Source organism: Equus przewalskii, chromosome 7 (assembly GCF_037783145.1).
Source record: "Equus przewalskii isolate Varuska chromosome 7, EquPr2, whole genome shotgun sequence".
Taxonomy (NCBI): Eukaryota; Metazoa; Chordata; class Mammalia; order Perissodactyla; family Equidae; genus Equus; species Equus przewalskii.
Genome location: NC_091837.1, coordinates 3226852 through 3253623, shown reverse-complemented (window position 1 = coordinate 3253623; position 26772 = coordinate 3226852). Strand labels below are relative to the sequence as shown.

At 60.2% G+C, this 26772-nt stretch overlaps 1 protein-coding gene across 6 annotated transcripts in view; it reads left to right on the top strand.

The window, feature by feature from the left end:
- CABIN1 (calcineurin binding protein 1) overlaps positions 1-26772 on the top strand; it is a 149658-nt gene that overhangs the window by 109920 nt on the left and 12966 nt on the right. For all 6 annotated transcript variants that reach the window (XR_011542181.1, XM_070628269.1, XM_070628267.1 and 3 more), the window contains exons 31-32: positions 24898-25061; positions 26073-26169. Coding sequence is in view for 5 of the 6 variants with exons in the window: in XM_070628269.1 (XP_070484370.1) it covers positions 24898-25061; positions 26073-26169 (261 nt within the window). In the remaining variant the exon portion in view is untranslated. The remainder of the gene's footprint in view (positions 1-24897; positions 25062-26072; positions 26170-26772) is intronic.

Genomic DNA, 26772 nt, shown 5'->3' with positions numbered 1-26772 from the left:
GACCTCCTCTTGTCCTCCATAGGTCTGCGAGGCTTGGGTACTGTTGTTATCCCCGTGTACAGATGGGGAAGGTGACACCAATGGGCGCCAAAGGCTCTGAAAACCAAAAGCTCTTTTCTTCCCTCTGCTGACCAGGCTGACCAGAGGCCTGGCCCCTCCCCTTAGCCAGCAGAGCCTGTAGCCCTGTTTTCAGGCCCTGTTCCTGGGCCTCTCCCAGGTGCTTGGTTGCTCTGGGTACTCGGGAGAATTGGAGAGGGCACTGATCCAGTGTGTTTCTGCCACTGCAGTTGCCAGCAGTCGTGGCATGGCTGCCAGGGCCCTGCAGGAGGCCAGCCTTGTCACCCCCCTGTACAAGGTGTGGAAGCTGAGGCCGTGGCCCAAGACCACACAGCTAGCAAGTGGCCAGGCTGGGATTCAAATCCTGGTCTGTCCTGCGTAAGGACTGCACCCTTAGCTGCTACATCTCATTGGGAATTCAGGGGCCGGATCCAGGCTCTCTCTGTTGCACTAGTGATGTCTGCCAAGGGCATGGGGAGGGACTGTGAAAGTGACAGATTGTGTCCTCACGCCCCTGTCCCCGTCCTTCAGGGGGTCAAGTCCCCTGCCCCTCCCTTGCTCTGAGACCTCCTGGTGGTGAAGCACTCTGCATAGCCCTTGGTCATCTTGTGGCACGTTTCATCTTCCATCAAGACATTAGAGAGATCTATTCTTGAGGGACACCCAGGTCCCTGGAGGAGGTGATCAGGTGAACAGAGGCCATGGGAGCCCAGAGCTCCTGGTGGTTTTGGGTCAGGCTGGGTAGGTGAGGAAAGACGTAGGGACCAGGGGCGGGTTTGTCGAAGCCACGGTAAGTACTTCTACCCTTGGGCCTCCCTTTGCAACCTGGCTTGGCTGTCCTTGTCTCTGCTGCCCACAGGCCTTTGTCCTCCCTCAGTACCTTGCTCAGCCTCTTAAAACATGCAGGTTGGGGGCCATTTTTGCAGTAAGAGTTTCCCTCTGGTCCCCTCACAAGCTTTTCCATAGCAGTGTCACTGTACAGCCCAGCCTTCCTGAGCTTGGCCCACCTTCTCCTGAGCCCTCCAGCGCTGCCTGAGGCCAGCTCCCCGAGGCAGGCATTGAGCCCCAACCTGGGCCCTACCATTGCAGTCACTTCTGCACACATGCTCTCTGAGACCCCCCTGCCCAGGCCTGAACAAACACCCACCCCTCCTGGAGCTCAGACCCCAGAACCTGAGGGAGAGTGGAGGGTGTGAGAAAGGCAGAGGAGGTATGTTGGAGGAGGTGCCTGCAGGACAGAGTGGGGACAGGCTTCTGAATAGAGGGCGCAGCATGAGCCAGCTTGAGGGCCCACAGGGTGGCTGGCTGGACACCACTGGGCCCTGCCATTCTGGGCCGGGTGCAGAGTGTAGACGTCCTCAGAAGGCAGGATGGCTGGGGTGGAGGAGTTCTTTGAGAGGTCACACCAGCTGGCACAGACATACTGGAGGGGCCAGGCTGGGGCAGGGCCAGGGAACGCTGCTAACCCGCTGCTTCTCCGGGCTCCACTGCACACAGTAGCTCATTGACACCTAACCCATGAGGTGTAGGCAGTGCCACTATCCCCTCCATACAGATAGAGAGACTCGGGCTTCGCCACAGAGCAACGTGGCACCTGAGCCAGGCTCTAGGCATTTTGAACCAAGTCAGGGGCAATGGGACTGGCAATGAGGGCATGGGCACCAGAGATGGGCAGAGGAATGACCCAGGGCACCCGTGGACTGATGGGATGACAGGCAGGGCCATAAGGACAAGGGAGTACATGGGGCGGGTGGAGGTGGGCCTGGGGAGCCCAGCCTGCGCACTCAGCTCTGCCCTGGTGTCCCAGGGCCACGTGTCTCTGCCTGGTGTCTGGGTTCTGGGTCTGTGTAGGGGGGACACCAGGATGGCCACTGAAGGGCTGTAGCTGTCCTCCCACATTTTCTCCAAGGGTGGCCTACACACCAATGTCATCTGATTCTCAGAAGAAATTATCTGGGATTTGTTGTGGGTTTTCCTCTTCCCCCATGATACCGAGTCACTGATGGCTGTGGACATCCTGCCCCTGACCCCACCCTTGATGGAAGTGACTGTGGCAGGTCACCCACCCTCCATCTCCTCCTCCTAGAATCACTGGAGCTGTGCAGTAGCGCCATCCTAACCTCAGGGTTAAAGGAAACCCAGTCACATCACAGTGGGAATTAGAGGACAGAAAAAAAGGGAAAAGTTTAAATTGAGGAAATATGAGCTCCTTGGCTGTAGTAGGAATTGAGGCAATAGCTCTATTTTTAGCGTTGTTGAGATGATCTACGGGCCAGTTGCAAAAGCAGAGTAAACAAAAGAATCAGTTCAACTTCTCCAGGGAAAAAAGGTCCTGTTTTTAAGAGTCTTAAGAAGGATAGCAAACTCTTGTGGCTTCTTCGCCTGTCCCCGAGCTCTCTCCTTCCTTCCCTTTCCTGGGCTCTGCAAGTTTTGTTGAGTTTCACCAGGTCCCAAAGGCCTCCCTGTCCACATCCCTGCCTCTGTCTTTGGGGACTGTGTGCGCCCAAGAGGTGGCGGGTGGGAGGGGCTGGTTCCCACCTGAGAAGCTGTGGGGTATCCTTGCCCAGGGGCCTGGCAGGAAGCATGCAGTGGGCCAGTGGGGACAGAGCCACAAGATGCCCAGGTCCTGCCCTGACAGGACCACAGCACAGTCATAAATCCCTGTCAAAACCAAGCCTCCCGGGGGCCAGCCCCGTGGCTGAGTGGTTAAGGTCGTGCTCTCCTCTGCAGTGGCCCAGGGTTTCGTTGGTTCGGATCCTGGGTGTGGACATGGCACAACTCATCAGGCCATGCTGAGGCAGCATCCCATATGCCATAACTAGAAGGACCCACAACTAAAATATACAACTATGTACTGGGGGGATTGGGACAGAAAAAGCAGAAAGGAAAAAAAAAGAAGAAGATTGGCAACAGTTGTTAGCTCAGGTGCCAATCTTTAAAAAAAAAAAAAAAGCACCAAGCCTCCCTTATTCACAGCTAGGATTAAAAAAGAAAAAAGTCAAATGTAAGCAGCCTTTAGATGGTCATCCCCCTGCATTCTTTTCTGGTCATTGGAGACAGTTTCCATCTCCAGATGTGGATTCACAGTTGTGGCAATGCCAGGATGCTTGGGCAGACGGAGATGGTGTGCTTAATTCAGCCCTTAGCAGTCTCACTCCCAGCGTGACAGTCCTGCAAGGGTGTATAGAGACCCCTGCAGCCTACACAGCTATGACTTGCCCTCGGTCACACAGCTGGTAAATGGCAGAGCCTAGGCCCAGGGCCTACCTCCTGCAGCTGGCCTCCACACCAGAGTTTCTAGCCAGCCTGTAGGACAGCAGCGTTTGTATACATGTCCAGAACTGACCTCAGCCCACAGCCCCCTCCACCCAGCCACTCGAGGTGCTCTGTCAAGAGCTTGCTGTTTAACATTCCTGGAGGGAAGGACATTTTTCAGCGTAGACTTCTTTTCCCACTGCAAGGTATTTCTCAGAGGTTTGCTCTTGGAATAAGTGTCCCTACCGCGTCCTTTTGAGGCACACGCATAACCATCTCAGCTTGGGCAGAGCCCCGTCCTCTGAGCTTCATCCTTCTGGGACGTGCCCCAGGCCCAGGCATGCAGTCTGGAGGCCAGCAGCCTGCTGCCAAGTGCGGTGGGGGAGGCGCGGGGCCTTTTGGAGCCTTTGGCAAGTGAAGCAGGGCAGGTGGCTCTCTCACACCAGGGCCTGAGTTTAGCTGGGAGTGAGGGGGGAGAGGCTGAGGGAGGGCTGAGGCTGCTGAGGCTGCAGGACCCAGCAGGGGCTGCAGGCATCCCATCCCAGGGCCAGGAGGAAGAGGGGGCTCCCTGGCAGGCCCTCACTGTGGCAGTCACTGCTGGAACATGCCCTTTGGAAAGGAGAAGGCTTGACAGCACCAGTCTCTGTGTTTTTCCCTCAGCCCACTGAGTGCTGGGCCCTCATACCCCCCGAGCCTGCAGAGGGTGGTGGGTGTGGCCTGGCTCCCAAGCTGAGGTGGGAAAGAATGTCAGTGAGTGGGCCTCTGCCAAGCGGGGGAGGCCACAGGGCTTGCTTGCATGGGGCGCAGAGGATCCTTGAGAGTGGCAAGCACCTCCCAGATACTCCCCCGTTTACTCCTCCCTGCAGCCCCATGATACCCATCTCAGGATGAGTAAGCTGAGGCGAGGGCAATGGCAGCACAGGCCCAGCCTCACGGGGCCTGCGAGGAGCAGGGCTGGGATTCCCACCCCGTGGAGCCTGGCTGCAGAGAGCTCGGGCCTCTCCCTGCACCCCTATACCACCCACCCGCACCCAACCAGGCAGGATTTAACGTCAGAGCCCACGCTGTGTGGCTGTGGTGCCCAGGCAGAGAGGAGAGCACCTGCAGGTGCTGCTGTGACTGCTCACCTCTGCTCACCTGGCCCCAACCAGCTGGCCCATCCAAACCCAGCAGGAAGGGACAGCGTTATGTTACCTTATTTACAGACAGGGAAACTGAGGTAGCGAGCCCTGGGCCACAGAGCCAGGGAGTGGTGGGGGTGGGAGCTGAGTCTAGGGCTCTCTGCTTCCTGCCACAGTGCCGCCTGCCACGGGCCTGGCGCGCCCAATGACTGAGCTAGCATGTGGAGACGCCACGTCCTCTTCAGGGTGCTATGTGACCACTCGATTCATTCTCCTCATCTGTGAGATGGGAGATGTGAGTGTCCAGCACTTGGCGCTTGAGAGCCCTGTGGTCCCAACACTGTTGAGGTGGCTACGAGCCACACATCTGAGCCCCAAGGAACAGCCTGGTTCAGCCAGGACATGGCCTGTTCTAGGCCTCCCCACCCGCCCCAGAGTGTGTGACTGCCCTGTTCTGGGAAGGTGAGCAAGGGCCCCAGGTCACTCAGGACGGACCCTCCCTGCCCTGCCTGGCCCTTGACACAGCTCTGCTGACTGGTGGGCTGTTCTTGCCCCAACTTAATATTCCCATTCTGCCTCCAAAAAATCTGCCTGGACAATAAGAACAGTGAGCAATAGCATCCCCCACTAGGGAAGATTCTGGGTGTGGTGGGGGTGCAGAGGAGCTGAGGGTCCCAAAGGGGTCAGGCAACAGGGGTGGGGGCAGAAGACAGGGCAGGGTGTGTTCAGTGGCCTTTTCCTGTCACCCATCCCCACCCCGGAGCTATGCCATAACTGCTGCCCTTTGAGCACCTCCTATCCATTCACCTCCCCTTCCTTGCCAAGGCTTCCTGGGCATTCCTCCAGGCAGGTCATTAGTGCCCTCAGGGGAGCTCAGAGTGGCAGCCCCCAGCTCCCCTGAGGCATCCTAAGCTAGAGAGGAGGCCCCCAAGGGAGGCTGGATTTCCTGAGGGCAGTGGGCATTGGCCACAGGAGCTGAGTGAGGGGCCCAGGCACTACCTCCCATGGCCCAGGGACAGCACCGTTGCAGTTGCTCCAATATGAGAGTCTCTGACGGCAGGGCAACCAGGTTTTGTTTGTGTTGGATTCTGGTGAGCCGGGCCTGCCTGAAGGTCTCTGGGGCCCTGGCTGCCCTTGAACTCCAGGGTTGAAGGGCACACTCTGGTCTAAGGGCTCCCTTCCTTTGCTGAGCATAATGCTACGGTTAGGGGTTGCTCTGTGTGGGGGCCTCGAGCAGGGAGCCTCTGTAGCTGTGGCCAGGGCTTGTGGACAACAGGTGTCCAGAGTGTGATGGGCACTCAGGACACCACAGCACCTATTCCAAGCTGGGCCCAACCCACAGATGTTCCTTGAGCACCCACCCCAGGCCAGGCAGACGCTGCCCTGCCCTCAGAGTTTAGTCCTGCTGTTCACTTCTGGTCCCAGCCTCTCTGACTTCAGTTTCCCCATCTCCAAAGGTGGGCCAGTTGGATGAGGTCAGTGGTTTTCCAGCCCTTTTTCCAAAGGAGCCCTTTCTCACCCGCCTCCACTGGGAAAAGTGAAAGGGCGGCCTCTCCCACACAGGCAGGCAGGCTGGGCATCCCGCCCCACCCGGGCACCCGGAAGGAGGGCATCGCCCTAGCCTGCTGCACGGTCTCTGCCCTGCCGCCACTCTGCCGACCCAGACAAGGCCTCCCAGGCTCAGGGGCCAGCCCTTCTTTCTGGGGCGGCTTCAGTCCTGGAATTTCTCTCTCTCCCTGTCTCTCTTGCTCTTTTTTTTTTTTTTTTTCCGCTTTTCCTATTTGGAAAGTTTGACCAAGTTGCTTCAGAGAGAGCAGCACTGGGTTTGAAATCCAAACCAGATCTTCGGGCTTCAGGAGCCCCTGCCTGGTTTCCTTGGTGACAAGCTGTGGCCTCCGGGCACCCCTGGGGGTGGAGTGAGGACTCACTCATGGATGTGGGCCTCTTGTGCTCTGCTGTCCCCTACTCACCCTCGCTGCCTTTGAGCTGAGGGAGGAGCATCGGCCAGCCCCAGGTCCGCTCCACGCCTGGCTCCACCCACACAGCTGAGTGGCTTTGGGCAAGCCAATCAGTATTTGTAAAGCTTAATTTCTTCTTTTACAAAGTGGGGCTGACCAGACCTACCCCATGGGGAGTTGGAAGGCACTTTATAGCCGTGTGCCCCAGGGCGTTGTGGTCCAGGAGTGGGTAGGAAGGCCGCTGCAGGAGAAGGAGGGAGCTGAGGGAAGGGACCTGTGGATAAGGGTACAGGGTGATGGCTCACTGGGGTCAGTGGAGGGGAAGGTGAGATGGATCAGGGCCAATTGGGAAGGCTTCTTGAAGGAAGTGCAGGGATTGGGTTGATTAAAAACACAAATTTTGAAATGCTGATCTCTAAATATGTATAAGAAGTCTAAAATTAGGGTATGTCAGAAGCAGGTAGAACGACGTGGAACTTCCCCGTGAACCTCAGCCCATCACTGGTGGTGGCATGACTTGAAGACTCTGTCCAGCCATACACACACTGCTCCCCGCATAGGGACGTTGGGAAAATTGCCCAACCAGCACAAGTGAGGGCCGGCTCTGGGCTGCAGGGGAGGCCAACCCAGCACTGGCCACAGGGAACCCCAGGCAGCAGGAGCATTGGCAGAAAATAGCCACCTGAGCCCCATCAGCTCAGTACTGGGCTTTATTTCCAGAGAGGGACCTACCTGGCCCTACTCAGAGGAAGAGTGAGGGAGCCTTGGGCTCTAGGCCATGCTTCACCTCAGGCCCAGGCTCCTCATGGGTGGCAAGTGAACCTGGCCCTGCCTCTGGAGTGTGGGAAACCCAGTGAGGTGGTGCTATGGAGCCTGTGAAATGGAGGGCTGGCCCCCAAGGGCTGCAGATGAGGAGCCCTCTCCTGGGAGACAGGAGATAGCTGTGGTCAGGGCCACAATGAGTGCTGAGAGGGAGGGCTCCGGCTGGCTCCGAGCCCATTGCCCTCAGCTTCATTTCCTTGTGAGGTGGGTGTGAGCACCCACCGCAGCACTTAGCACAGGCACTGGGAGTGTACTACTGCGTGAGTCGCAGGGTGCTGTGGGTGCGGGGCACTCCTTGGCAAGTGGAAGGGGGCAGATGGTCAGGAGCTCTCCTGGAGGCCTGCACTGACCTTGAAGTGGGCCATATTGTCAGACAGATCTGGGAGAAGGCTTTCCAGGAGGGAGAACCCAGGGAGGCAGGGTGGGGTGGGAGAATCAGCACAGGGCTGGGGGCAGGCGGTGGTGGAGAGGGTGGAGCAGGCCCATCCTGAGGGCCGCCTGCATCCACGGTCAGCAGACCAGCTCTGTCCTGCAGCAGTGGGGTCCACTCTGGTGTGGCCAGGTGGGACTTCCAGGGTCAGAGGGGGAGCTCTCAGAGCAGTGGGCTGCGTAGCTTGGAGGGCAGGCCTGGGGGCTAGAGAGACTGGGGAGACCATTGAGGTGGGACGAGAAGAGCCTGTGCTTGAGTGGTGGAGGGGAGTCTGGAGGAGGGTATGTTTTGGCCACAGAGTAATCAGACACATATTTGCTGTGGCTGTGTGGCGTCACTCGCTCATGGAAGAGCACTGCGTTTGGAGTTAGACCTACACCAAGTTTGGCCATTGGCGAGCAGGCGCATCCTGCAGGTGTGGGAGCTGCCCTGAACAGTGCCCCCACTCCCAGGGGATGTCGCGTTCCCTCAGAGCATGGGTGGGGGGCCCCTGTGCTGTAACAGAGGCTGCTCATTGCTCTAGAGAGGGGAGGGGTGCTGTGCCTGGGTCGCATCTTTTGGTCACATCTCGAATTTGTTCTTCTAGTTTGGGGGCACCTCTGCAGATTAGTGACTGAGCTCTGCTCTGCAGGGTGAGCCTGAGTGAGTTTGTTCCCCTTCTTATGCTACACACAGGATTTGAAGAGTTTCTCTCTGTGGCTGTCACTGGCAGAAGGTGGTGGGTGTGAGCTGCTTGGGAGCCTGAATGCCCAGGGAGGCTCTAGCTCTGCCTAGGCCCTCCCTCCCCTCTGGCTCGGGGCCTGGCCAGCCCGTCCCCTCAGAGTGTCTGCTCACTGCTGCCTGCTCACTGGCCCTTCCCTGCACGAGTGTCCCATGGAGGCCGTCCAGGGGAGACACCTGGCAAGGCCCATGGCCCCTGCTACCACTTGTGGCCTGAATCTTGGTCTGGACCCATCACTCCCCCCTCACTTTGCAACCGCACCAGAGGAGCCAGAGCCCCCAAGTCCACCAAGGCCATTCATTAGGGACCAGGGGTCAGGTGATAGATGGACTGCCCTAGTTTTCTCAATGTGCATGTCAGACATGGCTTTTCTAGGCTGTGGGCTCCCCTCCTGAGATGAAACAGAAGCAGCTCAGCAGTCCTCCAAAGAGTGGGCTATTCTAGAAGCCTGGACAGCGGTTCTCATTTCCAACCCTGACATGGGGGCGGGCTCAGAGGAGCCCGGTGTTCTTGTTCTGAGGAGGCTCTCCTGGGCCCCATTGGATTACATCGTGGGTCCCACCTCACCCTGAGGGGCCTCGGAGCCTGCTGGCCCCCTCTTGTCTGCCCTCCCTTTCCCCAGGCCCCTGTAACCCCACTCTCCACAGAGGCCACATGCAGCCCTGTTGCACACACTAAGCACCCCTCCCCCTCCATGTAGTCCCATTGTCTGTCCCTGATTGTCCCAGGTTCCCCACCTGTCCCTTCTCCACTCTGTCCCCCTGTATGGAGAGATTCCTGTCCAGCAGCACCTAGCCCAGACATCTGCTGTTTCTTCCCCCGGAAGCCACCCTGTCCCCCTCCTTGTCCTTGTTTCTCTCCTTCTATGGTCGGCTCTGCTCCTGAGCCCCAAGCTGAGGTGGAAGTGCCAGGTGAGCTGAGCTGACAAAGGCCGTGGCTGCATCAGTGCTTGCCCACGAAAGCCCTGGTATCTGTGACTGAGACCCCAGCTCTGGCTCATGGTGACCGGGGACTTGGGCACGGCCCTCCTGAAGCATCCATTTCCCTCTCGGTAAGGTGCTGATGGGAACTTGTGCACACCAAGGCTCGAGAGTGGGTCCCCATGGTGTGTGGCATGGGCTCTGTTGAGGTGGACACAGCCCTAGGCTGAGGGACAAGGATCTTTGCGTCAAGCTTTGCCCGTGGCAGCCAGGCCTTGTTTCCCTGGGCAGGTCATTTCCCTGTTCCCCACCTGTGTCCTCACTCAGGGGTCAAACAGGCAAAGCAGCTGGACTCAATGACGTCAAAGACACCTGGCAGTTGCAGAGTGCAGTCTGCACAATTTCTGAGAGCCAGAAGCTCTAGCATCTGGGAATGAAGGGGGCTATAGCTGGAGGTCCGTGTGTCTGGGGAGGAGAGGCACGTTTCGCTGTCTCAGCCATCAGGGAAGGAAGAGGAAGCTGGCTGGGGTGGGACTGTAAGGCCCTGCAGCCTCCAGTTGGCACACTCTCAGCAGAGAGGTTGCCCAGGCACACGTCACACAGAGCCAGTGTCCCACAGCAAGGAGGCAGGCAAATAGCAGCAAGGCCGGTGCCTCCAAAGCAGTTGGCAGCTCAAAGCTGCAAGGCTGAGAATTTGGACTGTTAACTCTACTAAGTATTCTTGCCACCTGAAAGGCAGCATTGGGCCCAGGCTGGGGGAAGACTGGAGTTAGCTCAAGTGGGGACTGCGGTAACAGCCAGCAGAAAGGAACCAGGAGTGACCTGCAGGTCTGCATTGGCTCGGGCCTTGGGAAGGGATGGCTGCAGGGGTCCTCTGGACAGCTCAGCCATGGCAGCTCAGGCAGCAGCCCAGCTCTGGGGTCTGGGCCTTGGCTTTGCAGGGCCAGTAGCCCACCTCTGCTTAGGGTAGGGGCTTATGGAGTGCTTACCCTCACCAGCCGCGTGAGCCCAAGGCCAAGCACATATTTGCAAGGAGAGCTGTGGCCACTCAAGGGAGCTGTGCAGCCAAGGTGACCAGAACGTGGCTAGGAGAGGTGTGAGCAGTGCCTTGTCTGCCTTCTCTGCTGGCTCGCCCCAGGCACATTCCCTCCATTAGTCTGGGTACACACCCAGGTGCATAGCATGCCTCTTGACCTTGGAATAGCATGGGATAACGGCAGCTGCCCCCAGGGTCATCGTTCATCTTTCTCTGCTGCTCCTCACTCCACACCAACACCTTGCGACAGATCTGGACTTTGCCCTCTGACTCCACTCATTCTCCTCTACTTGTCTGCCTCTGCCAGGGGCTACACACACAGACAAGGTCAGGCCATCTGGTCTCACTTTCTCTGGTTCCTTCTGGTTTAGGGGACCATCCAGGCTCCTGATTGCCAGCTCAGTCTCCCTCTCTGCAGGCACCCATAGGAGTGCATGCACCTTTGGGGAGGCTAAGATAAGAGCAGCAGGCATTTTGCTTTGAACTGGCTGCGGTGTAGACAGTAAATGGTGGCAGCCAGCATAGGCTGAGGAGAGGCAAGCCAGGTGGGAGCTGGAAGAGGAATGCTGACCATTCCAACTTCTCAGTGTGGGATAGGTGAAGCCCTGGCCCGCCTGTGTCCCTGTTGGCTGCCAGGGTATGCTGGGTGGGCAGCAGTTGGGGGATGTGAAGGGTCAGGACTTCCCAGGGCTAGCCCTTGACTGGGGCTGGGCCAGAGCCTCTCCCTTGGGGCCAAGGAGAAGGGCAAGGAGAAGACAGAGCTAGGCCATGCAGGTAGTGAGGGTGATGGCAGGGAAGGCCTGGGGTCTGGACAGAGGGCAGGAGGATGGGCTTGTGCAGGCAGGCCATTTCTGTCTCCAGCTCCGCCCTGGCCACCTCTTCTTCCTGGACCCCAGCCCTCTCATCTAGAAGAGATCAGCAAGTAAGGCCCTGGCAGGGGGCCGTGGCCAGGGGGTTGGGGAGGTGACTCTGAAGGCCAACTACTTGTTGCCCTTGCCACCATCCTCCCCCTCTCTGTGGTGACCCACCTGTCCTGGAGCTGGAGTGGGGAGAGGGGTCTGCCTGGGAAACCCCTGTGGTGACCAGGCGAGGTCCTTGGGACATTTGTTTTCTTCTTATGCTCAATTGTTGAAGTTGGTGCTGGGAGGTTAAGGTCAGAGGTCCCCTGGAGAGGCACTTAGACCCCCTGAGAGTGTAGGGCTTATCCTGCCTTGAGGGCCAGGGGGCTTCTCAGAGGGCCAGCACACCCCCCACTAATGTCAGTCCTCTTTCCAAGAGCATGCCCAGGCTCAGGGAGTCTCTGGGCACTCGTGGTGACTAGGGCAATGAGCAAGAGCAACACTACAGGGAAAGGCTGGAGCATGCCCTCCAGCACCCAGGAATGTGGCCAGGGACACCCCCAACCTCCAGGATTGACCCAGAGTAGCCAGCTCAGGTTAGACCAGCCCCTCCCTGCTTGCCAGGGCTCCTGCTGGCCTGCAGGTGAGCATGGTCAGGGTGGCCTGGCCTCCTGGGCCCCCAAGGGTGGCAGAGTGCTGCAGGAGCCCCCAATCTCTTAGGTCTTCAGGGGTGGCCTTGACGTGGGTCAGTGGCTTTCTCTCCTGGGCAGTGGTCAGAGGCCTGTATCCTGCATATCCAGGTGCTTTGTGGGCAGTTAGGACCCACAGAGCTCTCCTGCATGGGGTGCTAACAAGTCCCAGGAGGGGCACAAAGCTATTTTGGGCCCAGAGAATTCTCGAGAATCTAGTGCAGGCAGGTCCACTGGTATCCACTGTCACAGCGCTCTCACCTGAAGCCCCAGGGGGGTCCCATTGTACACAGGAGTGCTTCCCCTTGGGGGTCAGAGAAGGTGACCCTCCCGTCCCTGTTCTGAGCCCCGGTGCTGTGGCCTGTCAGCTAGAGACAGCAATGCCCCATCTCATGGGGCTGGAGAGGGCTGGGACAAACCAGGGCTCAGGGTGCAGGGCAGTGTGTGATGCTGGAGCAGGGCTGAGGAAGCCAGAGACCACCAGGAGCAGACATTCGCCCAGGGCAGTCTCCCCAGGGGCCTTGCTTAGTGGGGGCTTGGCACAGAACCCTTGAGTTCCCCTCACCCACTGCAGGCCTCCCTCCTGTTGTGACAGCCAAGACCCGGGGACCCAGGGCTGCCCTAGCTTACCTTGGCCTCAGCGTGCTTCTGAGAGCACCAGTCCCAAGCTCTGTGTAGGAGGGCTTGTGTGCTGGGGAGAGCTGGGTGCTGCCAATGCTCAGACCCAGAGGCCTCCTGAATGCAGGGCTGGATTCCAAAGAACCAGACGCTCAACACAGCCCATTTCTTCCTGGCCTAGGTGTGATGAGCACATGTCCTCAGCCTCCTTTGCTCTGACTCAGTGTTACAGGAAGTGGATAAGGTATGAAGTGAGGTTATGAGCTGTGTGCAAGGTACAAGCATCGAGTGTCTGCCCCAGCCCTGGGGACAGCCGGGAGGAGTGGCCCAACCATCTCTGGAGCCATCTAGGCTTGGGGGCAGGTCCCAACCATACAGGCCATACTGCTGTGTGACTCTGAACCAGTGCCCACCCTCTCTGAACCCGTCCTCCTATGTGGGTGTCAAGTAAGAATACAAATATAGATGGTGAGGGGCTTTTAGGGCTTGAGCAACACGTACATTTAGAACTTGATGAAACCCAACCAATGGTGAGCACTCAGATAGGAGCCCCTTGTCATTCTTACACAGCCCTGGGGGTCTTGTGCTCATGCGTGTCTTCCTGTAGGTGAGTGACCTCCAGGAGCCCTGGCCTGGTTGTGCCTGCACCTGGCAGGGCGTGGTAATCCTCCAGGGGGTGCCAAGACACTGCCTCTGTGCCCCCAGGAGGGAGGGAGGGCAGAAGGCAGAGAGCATGTCATCACCCCAGCTGAAGGGGTAGGTTGGTCTGGGGCCAGTTTGGACTGGGGGCACCTGGCAAGGGCATGTGCAAGCCTGGGAATGCTAGGTGTAGGACTGGTAGAAACTAGCCAGCTCACAGAGATGTCACCAGGACGAGTGTCACCAGGATAGGGGCCAGGTGGGTCTGAGACCTCTGGGTGTGTAGGGAGGGCAAAGAGAGAGGAGCTCATGGGCTGAGGTGGTGAGAGAGAAACCTGGTGGGGCAGTGGGGCGGGAGGGGGCATGGTGCCAAGCGAGGGCTTCGAGCAGCATTTCTCCATCCAGCCCTGTCCCAGCCTGTGCTTGGCCTCTCCTCAGCTGGGACAGGAGGGTCAGCTAGGAGTTGGTGGACAGTTTGGGGCAGCCTGCCTCACAGGAAATTGGGGAGGGAGGTGCTGTGGGCACACTGGAGCTGTGGGTGTGGGCATGGCAGTGTCCTCTTGGGTGAGGCTCTTCTCTTCTGAGCTCGTCCCTCATCTGCAGAATGGGCACAGTACCCACTTCCAGGCATCAGCAGAGAGAATGTGCTGGAGAGCTGCCCTCCCAGAGCTCGGCCCAGCTGCCCTGGGCTGAGAGGGAGGGGTGCTGCTGCTGTTCTTGGAATGCAGCTGCTGAAGGGGGAACCCGCAATCCACCTGGCTTCCGCCCAGCCCCACCACTCCCACCCCTTAGCCCAGCATCTGCTCCTTGCTGGGCCTCAACTTCCAGCCCAACTGGAAAATTAGGCCCCTGCCAGCTGTGAAGCCCCCTGGGGGACTGACATGGCGTCTCAGTTCTGCCCTCCCCTCAGGATGTTACTGGGGACGTTTTCACTTCAGCTCCCACCGCCCCACTGGATCAGCAAGGACAGGATAGTGCGATTGCGTGTCCCTCACATACCCACACCTTTGCCCTCACGGGGCCCTCGCGTGGCACAACTCCAGGGGGCGCCGTTCACGTCACTACCGCGTGCAGGGTGAGGACAGCCCGGCCCGGCCCTCCGCACTCCTGGCCCCCATACGCCTCTCGGTCCAGGCTGCCCCGTCCCACAGCCTCCTGCGGTGAAGGCTGCGCCCACCGGCGGCTCAGCGACCCACCACCGCCTCGCCGGCGGCCGGGCCAGGGGACCCGCCAGGATTGGCCGGCCAAAGTCAGTTGTGCTGCTGGGCCCGCTTCCAGACCCAGCGAGCGAGCGAGCGCCCGCGCCCCGTCCGGCTCTGCCCGCCCCGCCCCGGCCCGCCGCGAGCGAGCGAGCGAGCGAGCCTCCGCGGCCATGGCCCGGCGCCCGCCCTGGCCCCGCTGCACAGATGCCACGGCGGAGTCGGCGGGTAGGAACTTGCCGGGGCCGGGGGGCGGGGGCCTGGGCCGCGACCGCCCCTCCTCTGCCCACCTGGCCCTGCGCTCCCCGGAGCTTTGGCCCAGTCCTCCCCGGGTCTGCTCGGGCGGCCGCCCCCCGGCCCGCCGGGCGCAGCAGGAAGCCCGCGGGCCGTGGTTTCCCGGGCGCCGCGGCGGAGGAAGTCGGCGGGCGGCGGGGCCGCGGCGCCCCCATGCCCCTGGGCCGGCGCCCTGCACAGCGTCAGGTGGGCGGCCGGCCGGGCCGGGGCGGCGGCGCGCGCGGGGGCGGCGGGCACCGGCGGAGCCCGCACACGCGCCCGCGCTCCGGGGGGAGAAGCCTACGCGGCGAGCCCAGCCCGACCCAGCCCGGGGCCGCGAGCGGGCGCGCGGGGGTGTGCGCCGCGCCGTGCGAAAGCGAAAGCCGCTCTCCCGGCCGCCGGCCCAAGCAACTTCGCGGCGGGCGGCGCCGACGAGGAGCTGCGCGGGGCCGCGCTCGGGGATGGTGAGCGGGCCGGCCGGGTGGGCAGCGGCGCCCGGGCGCGGTGCTTCCCCGGCTATAAATAGCTGCTGTGCGGAGGCGGGAGGATGGTGCCGGCCTGCTTAGAGCCCTGAGCTGGGCCAGGACCTTGCCCTGAGGCAGAGTGGGAGGGAGGAGGTAGAGGGGCTCAGGGCGGGGCTGCAGCACACGCCGGCGGCGGGGCCACGGCGGAGTTGTCGGGCCGGGCTCCCCCACGCACTTAGTTGTTTGTCGTTTCTGCTTTTCCGCGGGAGGGGGAGGGGAGGGATAGCCCGCCAGTTGGGGATCCAGTGTGCGACGTCTCTTTTGGCAGAAGAGCCTGGAAACGGGCGGGCGCCGGCTGCAGGCAAATTGCAGGCTTCCCCAGCCCCTGCCTGCGCTGGGGACTCATTACCTGTGGATGGCGCGGGGAATCCCTTGCCCTCCTCAGCCCAGCGAGGACCGCTTGTGGGGGGAAGGCAACGGCGCCCCTGGCGGCCTCAGTACAACCCTGCGGCCAGTGAGGCCGGCCCTGAAGGGTTTGCAGTAGAAGCTGCAGGACTTCCTGCCCCCAGGGGTGTTCATCCTAGCCTGGAACCCAGCTGTGGCTGCAACCGCTCTGGGAGGGGCAGGGCCCTCAACTCCTCAAGCCATCAGGCAGATGGCTTGGTCCCAAAGGGCTCAGGACTCCCAAGCAGGGCGGCTCCTGAAGGAGATGGAGCCATCTGGGCCCCCTGGGCATAGAGGTGCTGCCCTGCTGGCCTAGCTCTGTCTGTGATGCTCACCTTACTTGGGGACAGGGTGGGTGGAGTAGGAAGAGCCGGGCACGCTGAGTTGTGCTGTAGTCGCGCTCCCTGCTGGCTGTGTGCCCTGGAACAAGGCTCTCCCTGTGAGGTGTGAGTGAAATTGTGTGTTGGAGAAGCTGGACACCCACCCTGTGAGTACTCTTGGCCCCAGGGACTCACAGGCACCAAGTGCAGCTCTACACACCCCTCTCCTGCCCCTCTCCAAGTGGTCTTGCTGTTTGAGAGGTTTGGATGGGTCTGCGGGTGACAGATGTCTCCCTGAGACTATGGAGGACGCTGATGTTCTCCCCATCGCTGCTCTTGACTTCAGGGTCTATGGGTAGATTCCATCACATTCCTGTCTCAGCTCTTGGAAACCGAAGAAAGTTTTTGTGCTTTTGGGGTGGGGAGGGCAGTCCCCTAATCTGTCCTAGCACCCCTCCCTGCTGAGGGGCTCCCTCATTCTCTCCAACTCCAGCCACCCCTGTGGCAGCTGGTCCTCAGCTCGCAGCAGCCTGCTCCTCTAGCCCCAAGCCTGCTGCTCCTGGGAATGGGATGCCAGCCGGCTCCCCGCCCTCGCCTGTTTGGAGCGCTGAGTCACCGCTGCACCCGTGCCAAGGGGGGCTGCAGGAATCCCTCTGCCAGGGGGACGGGCTTGCCTTTGGGTGCTGTGCAGCACGTGTTCTCTGTGAACAGGGATGTTGGAGCTGAGCGCCCTGGGAAGCCTCCCTCGTAGTTTCTTGTTGGGCTGCCTTGGGGCTGGGAGGGCCTGGGAAGACAAAGTACTTACCCACTGTGTTAGGTCAGACCCCAGGTCTGGCCTCCAAGAGAGCTCCTGCTGCTGCCTGCCCACCCTGGGTCCCCTCCAAGGAGAGGGAGAAAAGATCTGTGGAGAAGGCTGTTCAGCTGGCATTCTTCATAATAACCCTGAAGACTAGGACCCAGATGCCCTTGGGTGGGGACTGGATGAATTAGGGTATGCCTCTGGGGAGCTGTGCTGTGGTTGCTTTAAATGATGGGGGTTATTCAACGACAGGAGAATACATGTGCTCTGTTTTCTGAGTTAAAAATTAAGGTAAAGATTACACTCTTCTTTGTTCCTTCTGCTCAGGGCACCCAGGGTGATGAGGTCAGTCCTATGGGCTACCCATTCTCTCCCCACTTGTCAAAGGCTCCTCTCCTCCTCCTTCTCTGGCTCCTGCTCCTTCCTGACTTTTCTTTGGCTGTTCTTGAACACCCTCCCTGAAGTCCATGCTCTCGTATCCCATTTGTCCTTGTACCAGCCTCTCTTTTCTCCCCTCACTCTGGATGGCAACTATGTGTGTCTGTCGCATTAGCAGGGACCTCCTTTGGTTGGGTGTGCCTGACCCGTCCACATGATCCTCTGATCCCTGGGATGCACTTGGCTTTCTGAACAATTGCCAGGCTGATCTGCCGTGGGGCACCCAGGGGCCACTCCAGAACAACTCTCGAATTGGGCCTCCCTAGCACCATAAGGGGATTAATCTGGGGTGTAAACTCTCCCGAGCCTGTTCAGGCTTGGCAGACGCAGCGCTGAGTACTCACTCAGAGCTGTCCTAGAGCTGCACCGAGCTGGAGGAGGCTTGGAGGCCAGGGTTTGTGGCTTTGACCTTGAACATTCCTTTACTGGAGGGTCAGCAGGCAGTCACAGTGGGCCTGCATCCCTGTCTACCTGGCCTGAGTCTCAGGTGGCAGGCTTCCCTTCCCCCCGGGGGCTCCAGGAGCTCCCTGAGACTTACCTCACGGGTCGTGAGCCCCCCTAGGAGGCCAGGCTCTGTTGAGAGAGCCAGAGGTGCCAGTGAGCAAGAGAGACACAGTCTTTCCTGCCTGCTGTCCCCACCCGCCCCTGAGCAGTTCAGAGTCCAGGAGGTCGTGGCAGGGCAGGCCAGGATTCAGGCCCTTGGGACTGGCTGGGGATCTCAAGAGGTAGATCAGCCCTTGAAACCACCCTGTGGCAGCCCTTGCTGAGGCTGGGCCGGGCCTGAGAAGGCCCCAAGCAGACACAAGTTCCTCTGGATCAGGCAGCCTGGGGCAAGCTAGAGAGGAGAATCCACTGCATATGGCAGACCACCACCTGCCCAGCTTCCTACTTGCTGCCTCGTCAGGCTGAGAGCCCTGGGTCTCCCCACAGTGTGTTGGCACCTCATTGCCTTTCCCTCCTCAGTTCTTTCACAAGGCACCCAGGCCTGGCTCCTGTGCGGCCTTTCTGCATGCCCCTAGATGTGATTACTCCCTCCACTGCCCTCCTGTTTAAGTCTCGTTTGGGGCCCCAGCTGGGCATGGCCCAGGCATAGCAGAATGAGAAATGGTCTGCAACCGAGTCCTGTGGGTTTAGCAGCAGGGGACAGCAGGAGGAGCCCAGCAGAGTTCCCGAAGACCAAGGCTGGAGGCCATTCCGACAACAGGGGCCCAAGGGACTTGGTTATGAAGCTGCAGAGGCACCCAGGGGTACTGGTGGAGAACGCTGGCTCCCCACTCCTCCACGGGCAGGCGTTCCACTCCCAGCCTGCTCTGCAAGGGGGCCTTCTCAGATCTTCAAAGGCCCTGGCTCAAAACTGAAGTGAGCTGGTATCGTTGCCTGGTTCTCTGTGCCTTCGTTTCTCTCTCTCTAAATCACAGGTCACGTTGCTGACTTCTTGTTCCTTTGTAAGCGTTCAGGGAGGACATGGGGAGAGACCTGAGGAGCAAGAGTCTGGCACCTGCATCCTGGTCCCACCCCAGGGTCGCTGGGCAGCCTTGGGCAGGTTGTCTGAACTCAGTATCCCCCTGTGGAAAATGAGCAGTGGGTTAATGACGTACTCCAACTGTTGCTGCCAGGGAGGATGTAGGATGAATCTGAGTCCCCCAGCCCCCATGGCCTGAGCCTCATCCACTCTGTGACAAGCCAATGCCCTGGGTCTGAGTGCAGCTCAGACCAAGCAGAGCCCAACCAGGCCACGCCTTTCCCCCCGCTGCCTTTTCTGCTCTGGCATTTCTGGACCACTTGTTTTCCTGCAGGCCTCAGCCTGTGCCCTTGGAGTGGAGGAGGTTCCAGGAGGATCCGAGACTGCGAAGTGGGGTCCATGAGAGTGACAGGTGCCACTGGGAGCCCCGAACAACCTTGGGGGCTTCCGTTGAGACTGGCCTGAGCAGTGTCCCAGCAGAGGGCAAGTGGGTTTACCGTGAGAGCCAGAACTGTGTCTGGATCTGTGGCCTCAGGCTGTCAAGCTCGGAGTTGGCCCTGGGCTGGGTAAAGAGGTTGTGCTGGCAGCTCCGCTGATGTCCAGGGAGCTGGGGGTCCAGGAGTATGGATGGATGGGGCCTTCCAGCCCACACTGAGGCGGTTAGGGAGGTATGGACCTGCTAGCTGATCAGGAATCTGGGGAGAGAGGAGTCCCTTCCCCTCTAGCATGAGCTGTGGGCCTAAGCACAGCCTTGGCAACTGGCAGCCAGGAGCAGTGCTCCATGCCATTGGGGCATCTGCTGTCCAACACCTCCCTGGGGTGCCACCTGCCAGGATTGCAGTGACCAGAGGCCAAAGCCTCACAGCCCTCCTGCCCAGGCACCGGCCTTGCGCTGCTTGCCAGCCCCCATTGTGAGTGGACAGTGCATTCGTGGGCAAGAGCACAGACTGGTCCAGCAGCACCCACCCCCTCCACTGACCCAGCTCTCAGCTCCCCCAGAAAAGTCTCTGAGGGCCCCCAACCACAGCGGCCAGCTCCGCCCACCATGGATGCCTAGGCTCCCCCCACTTTGGGGCTCAGCTTCTGAAGCTGTGTTTCCTCAAGAGCAGCAAGAGGATGCCTGAGTCTCAAGGCTGCAGGTTGGTAACTTGTATCAAGCACCTGGCCAGAGTCTGGGGCTCCATGAATTATTCAGGTGGTTATTAGGGTCTCGGTGACCTCATCTGTCAGCCAGGAGTCCAGAACCACTCCAACGAGCTGAGAGGCAGCTGAGATGCTCCAGGTAAGACACTTGGCGCAGGGGCAGAGCTTTGAGCACATCCCAGTGTTTCTAAGTGCTCTGAGGCTGCTGCTGTGCGCCCCCAACTGCCGGCATCTCTCCAGGCAGGCACCACCCAGGCAGGGACTGGGACCCAGGAAGAGGGGAGTCTGCAGGGAGGCCAGAGCAGCAGGACAGGAGGGCAGCCAGGCAGGGGCGCAGGGGGAGAACCAGGAGAACTAGCCTGGCACCAGTGCTGCCTTCCTCCCTCAACGCTGAGCCCCATCTCAGCCCCTCCTCATGGGGTCCCTGCTGCCCCTGGCTCCCACTCGTGCTCTCATCCATTTCTGATCCTGCTTCAGCCTTTCCTTCAGGTCCCCAGTGCTGGCCTCCCTCAGTCTGTTCTTGCCCAGTCCTCCTCTCAGGCACTGCTGCCCACTCCCTTCTCATCAGCCTCTGGCTTGCTCTCCCTCAGCCACCCCCTGGCACGTCCCCGCACCCTCCCTAATACCTCCATGCATGCCCCCTAGGGTGGGTACATTGGGGTCGTCCGCCACCCAGTGCCTGTGCCCTCCGTAGGCAACCCTACCTAGTGCCCTGGCTCACTCAGGGCTTCATAGCCCTCCGCAGGCACAGTGTGGGAGGGTTGTCTTTTCCTGAGGGGCACTGTGGAAGGTGTGTTTTGGCTTCTTCCCCTCCCCTGTGGAGGACGGGACGTATCCCACCCATCTTGGGGCCGCTGGTGTCTTTGGGGCTTTGGCTACAAACAAGCCCAGCATTGCCTGCTTAGGCAGAAAGCAGAGTTGGCTTGCTCGCCACGCTGCCAGTTTGTCACTCTGCCTCGTGGTTCTGCACCCTCAGGCCAGCTGTCCCTGGAGGCCAGCCTCATGGCTGCAGGAACCTCCCCAGGGCTTATGGTGTCAGTGGTTCCCTTTTAGTTTTCTGTGAACTCACTGCCTGGTTTGTTTGGTCTACCAGCCTTTCTGAAATAGGTGGTACTACATTACGTCTGTGCACACACGTCTGGAAAAGAAGTGGATAATAGCCCGCATGTGAAGGGATCCAAACTGTGCCCTGACGCATGTGATGCAAACTAGACCTGTCCTCACAGGGTGCATCCTGGCCCGTGGAGAGGCTGCTCTGCCAGGCGCTCCATCAGTAGCTGTGGTGGAAGGTGGCCCCGTGACCATGGACGTGAGGAGGGAATCCATGTGCAGTCCGGGCTTGGCTGCAGTCCAGCAGTATGGCTGGAGGCAGGGACCCGTCACTGGGCAGAGTGGCCAGGGACAGACTGCCCTTCCCTGGGCCTCAGGTTCCCACCTATACAACGAGCAGCTTCAGCTAGCTAAGTGTGCTTAAAAACATTCATGTTTGTGTAACTCTGATGCCACCAGATGGATCAGTGCCCAGAGCAGCATCCTAGGAATTGGGAAGGGGTCACAGGAGGAAGGTGGGGGTGGAGAAGGCAGTCCCAGAGGGTGGGACAGGCAGGCGAGCCGTTCCGTGGCATGATGGGGAGCAGGTGGCAGGCAGACCCACCTCAGTGTGCCAGAAAGCGTCTTAACTGAGACACTGCCTCGCTTCAAGGAACAGATGACAGCCCCCACCTCCATCCCATTCCCAGGGGGCTGCAATGTCAGGCCGCCCCTCACAGTCACTTCAGGGGGTGGCATGATGGGGCCTTTAGGGAGTTTCTTCAGCGTACTCATTGGCTCATTTTGGCACATCCCACCTACCCCCAAAGGAAAAAAACCAGGTAAATGCCCTGGATCTTTGATTCCAGAACTTGGGAGCAAGAGCAGGAGTTTGGGATCCCTCTCTGCAGGGGCCCTACCCATGCCCCGTGCCATCTGTTGAGTCCATTATGCCTGCCTGGCCCACCCTGCAGAGGACCAGAGGCATTTAACCTCGGCAGCGCCTCCTTGGGCCCATTTTCAGGGGAGAGAGAAGAGCCAGCCCTCGCCTGACCAGGAGCCTGTCCAGTGCGCCCGTGTGCAGCCCGAGGTCCTGCCAGCCCCTGGTGAGCGTGCTGCTCACTGTGGGGTGTTAGCAACTTCTTGTCGTTGCCTTTTCAGCCACGAGGCGCCCCACCCAGTGTAGGGCCCACATGCACACCCAGAACTCTGAAGAGCATTAGTTTCTCTGTGAGGAGAACTCTTCTGCCGCCCTTGGAGATCTCCAGGGTGGGGGCTGGCAGGGAGATGTGGGTGCTAGGCTTCCCCGAGCAGAAAACCCTTTTCAAACCAGGCACCTTGCCTGCTCTGCCAGGATTGTGTCAGGGCCCTGGGGACCCAGAGCTGAAGCAGACCCACTTCTAGCCCAGATGCATTCCCAGGCACAGACCTGCCCCACAACATCTGAAGGGCTGACCTCTGGTGGTCTTGGCAGTCTTAGGAGGGCAGCAAGCCAGGAGGGCTTCAGAGAGGAGACAGCGTCACAGCCAGGCCCAGAGGATGCAGGAGAGCTGGCTGGGCAGAGGAGGGAGGAGGACCCCAGAAAAGGTGTGCAGCACGAAATGCACGGCTGTGAGAGGGGGTGGTGAGTGTCTAGAGGCGAAGGAGGAGAGGTGCGAGGGCCGTATGGCTCCAGCTTTAGCAGAGGTGGGAGAAGGGAGCTGTCTAGGGCGTGAGCAGGCGAGGGATGCAGCCACATTATCCTTTTCCAAACTTACCCTGGCCCCAGTGGGGCGGTGGTGTGAGGGACGAGAGTGGAAGGCTGGGGCGGAGTGGGGGGGGGCCTGGGCTGGGGCAGAGGGTTACCGGGGTGCAGGGGGCAGGCACACCCTGTGCGTTCCAGCACAGTGTGAAGAAGGAGCCTTTTCTGATAATTAACAAAAGATGCAGTGGGCCCGCTCCAGAAGTGGGAGCCTCCTGAGGCGCAGGCTGAGGTATGCGCCCCACTGGCACGGTGTGGGGGACAGGCATTGATGCCTTGGCCCGCCACATGCCTGGGAGCCTCTCGAGGCATTGGCACCGTGTCTGAGGCCCCCTGCCTTGCCCACCCCACAGCCAGGATGAGTCCCTGGCAGGCCTGTCTGCAGACCTCCTCACCTCCCCTAGCCTCTGCCCTGGCTCCGCTGGCCTGGAGGGCAGGGGTGGCATGGGAGGAAGAGTAACCTCTACGTGTCCTTTGAGTCTTGAGAGCCTCTGTGGGGAAGAGGGGGGTTCAGTGACACTAAGGGTCGTTCTGGACCCTGGTTGACAGGGCTGAGCAGAGCACGTCCCTCTGTGCCTGAGGAGGAGTGAGGTTCTGGAGCAGCGGAGTCACACCCAGATCCCCAGCTTGGCCTGTGGCCCTGAGCCAGCCCTGGCACGCGCCCACAGCCTCGGCACGTGGTCGGCCGTGCTTCAGGCTTTTCCTCTCCTGCCAGGTGTGGAGAGGAGCTCCAGACTGGCAGTGGAGGGCCAGAGCAGGTGGTGGAAGCTTCCCTTGGGGCTCAGTGAGCTCCTCCTCCCTGTCTTCAGAGCTGCAGGGTGGTGAGAGGCCAACCCTGGGGCCACCCTTCACCTGTATGACCCTGAGGGAGTCGCTCCTCGTCTCTGAGCTCCACCCTCCCTGGCATTGCTGTGTACTCTGCGAGGCTGTGGTGAGGCCCACGGTGATTTCTGTAGTGCCTCAGAAGGGCCAGGCTCTTCCTTACTCTTATACTGCTGAGCCTGGCAGGTGACAGAAAGCACCTTCCTGGCTGCTGCCATCATACCTGGAGGCAGGTGCTGGGGCCACCCTGCTTGAGTTGTCCATCAGCCCCTCTAGTGGCAACTTTTCCTGAGCTGTTGCAGAAGCCATATCTGCCTGGTAGGAAGATGCAGCTGCAGTGTCAGTTCCCTGGGCGAGGGTGGCCACAGCCTGCTGGTTTTGTCTGGATGGCACAGGGGCAGCTGGTGCCTCGTTTGGCACTGCTGGAGATGGCAGGTGGCTGCAGCCTCCCCACGAACCCCCAGCCTGCCCGGGCGAGCCCAGTGCCACAGCGTGCATGCTCCAGGGACCCAGAGCTGAGGGTTTTCAGCTCCTCTCTTGCCTGAGTGGCTCAGGACTGGAGGTGCCCTGGCTTCCCTCCCGGGACTGCTGGAGCAGGGTGGGTGCTGTGAACGGTCATCGAGCACCCACAGAAACAGGGCCCTGGGAGGGGCACCACCTGGACACCCGCCATGGGCCCCATGCGGAGGAGGCAGTGTCACTCTGGACCATTCTGGGCAGGAATTTCTCTAAGGTGTTGGCTACAGGGACCCAGCTGGGAGCCTGCCAGCTCCTTTCAGACCCCGAGGTCCTGCCCCAGAGACATGATTCCTAATGTCCAGGCCCCACAGCCTCAGGCCTGCTCAGGAGGTAGAGCTTCCATTTACTTGTCATTCACTCTCTTGGTCATCCATGTCTTTCCCACATATTGACTGGACCCAAGTGGGTGTCAGACGCCATGGTGGGCGCGGGGACACTGCAAGGACCCACCCTGGAGCTGGTGATGGGCAGGGTGCCCGGTGCTGCAGCAGGCCAAGCACAGACAGGGAGACGGTGGTGGCACTCCCCAGAGCCAGCCCTGCCCCAGGTCAGCCTTCAGACAGTGGGGTTGGATGGTCAAGACGTGAGGGAGAGGGTCCCAGCCAGAGCTGCTGGACAAAGGTGGGAGCCTGGGAGTTACAGGTCCTTTTCGGCCGGCGCTGCTAGAGGGAGTGCACGTGGACGGGACATGCGGGAGCCTATCTAGTCAGCACCAGGGCTGGACATTCAGACGTTCACCTTTTGGCACAGGGACGTTCATTCAGGCGGCCACCTTTTGATCCATCAGTTCACCACTAGGAATGGATCCCGTGGCTGAGTCAGCATCTGTGCGGAGATGCATGGGCACTGGGCTTCGGGTCTGTTGTTCATTTAGTCAGCACAACCTGCGTGCTTCCCCCAGGGGCGGATCAGGTACACTTGTGCCACGCAGCTGTCGAAAAGAGGAGGGTGCGGAACAGTGGGGGGTATCCTTTGCTATCGTTTGTGGGAAGAAGTAAGTGGGGATGGCTGCATTCCATGCCCCTCAGAACAGCAAGAGGGATTCGAGGAGCCCTTGATTGGGCAGAGTCCCCTCCAGCACCGTGGCAGGCTCCAGTTGCGGCAGCCCTCCTCACTCGCCTGCCCTGTCCATCCCACAGGGCATCTGGCGGATCCCCGTGGACGAGATTGACCGGCCAGGCAGCTTTGCCTGGCACATGAACCGCTCCATCGTGCTGCTGCTCAAGGTGCTGGCCCAGCTCCGGGACCACAGCACCCTGCTGAAGGTGTCCTCCATGCTGCAGCGGACCCCGGACCAGGGCAAGTGAGTGCAGTAGCCTGGCATGGCAAGCCAGCCTGGCACTGTCAGTCAGCCCCTGGGAGCGGCTGGCAGTGCTGTAGGTCAGTGGGAGCACACGCACTGGCTGGAGCCTTCCATCCTGTCCGTCTGGGGCCTCTGGTGGATGCTGGCCTGGGAGCCCAGCCCAGCCGTTATCCTCAGGAGCCTTTCTGTGCCAGTATCTGGAACCAAAACACTATCTCCCCCGCCACCAGGCACGCCTGCCCTGGGCACCCAGCGTGAACACAAGCTCTCCCCATTGAATTTGGTTTCCACTTTGAGATTCTGGACACTCCAGCCCTTCTTAACTCCTGCTAGCCCCCAACTTGGGGCTCTCAGGGGTGCTGTCAGGTTGTGGGGAAAATAGGTGTCCAAATGATAGCTAGGCACCCCAGGTGGGGCTAGCAACAGTGAGCCAGGCAACAGGGGGCCTGGGCCTCAGAGGTAACCAGGGATCCCTCTGCCAGAAAGGATGGGACACCCAGGACTGAGGAACGTCTGCTGCAGATGCCACTTGTAGGGATTGTAGCAGGATCCTGGGAGAGATGCAGCTCAGACGTGGTCCGGCCCAGCTGTGAGGCCTTGTGCTGCCAACTAGGCCAGCCACTGTCCTGCATACCTGCACCGCCTCACCTTCTCACTGTCTCATTCCCCTACAGCGTGCCAGGAGCTTGGGAGGGGCCATCAGCTGGGGCCTGGGGCACAGTGGAGACAGGCTTGTGGGGGAGAAGCCAGAGGGCCCCAGCTCTCACTGAGCCTGGCACTGCCCACCGTGCTCACAGCCAGGCCCAGAGGGCCCAGGATAGCCTGTGCTAGGTGTGAAGGGAAGAGGCTCAGGGCAGGCTTCTGGGGACTGGACCCAAAGCAGGTGAGCAAGTGGAATGCTGAGGGACCAGCAGGCTTTCTGAGGGCAAGGAGGGGCACAGGCCACCATCCAGGACTGCTGTGTGGCTCTGACACTCTGCCGTCCCTTCTGACCACCCCGTGTGTCTGCAGGAAGTATCTACGAGATGCTGACCGCCAGGTCCTGGCTCAGCGGGCCTTCATCCTCACTGTGAAGGTGCTGGAGGACACACTGAGCGAGCTTGCAGAGGTACGCCACCCGCAACCCCTCTCCTCTCCCAGAAGTTGGCACCGGCCCTGCCACTCACACACCGGTGCCTTTGGCAGGTCCCCTGTCCCCAGCTGTGAAGTAGCACCCTCCTACCTTTCCAGGTTGACAAGGTCAGCACGATAACGAATTTGCAGGCACTTAATGAGGTGCTTAGTCACCGTGGACTCATGGTCAATGAGGACGATAGTGATGCTCCCTGAGACTGCTACCTGAGCAGTGCACCCCCTGCTCAAAGGACTTCTAATAATGAAGCAGATGGCGAAGTTGGCCGTCCCCTTGCCTTCACCCAGCCAGCTCAGGGTGGCCTGAGGCAAGGCCACTGAGAGCACCATGCGCACAGTTCCTTTTCACCCTTCAAAGTAGCTGCAGTCCTTGCCCCATTTCATAGCTGAGCACCCTGAGACCTGGGAGGTTAGATCACCAGCCTAGCAGCTGGGGCCCTGAGCTGGGCAGGCTGGCTGCAGATCCCCTGCCCAGTAGGACTAGCTCGGCTGTGGTGCAGGGGCTCAGGGTGTCACTCCCTGAGATCCGCACCCTAGCCTCTGTGCATTAGGGGCACGAGAGTGCAGAACAGGAGGACTC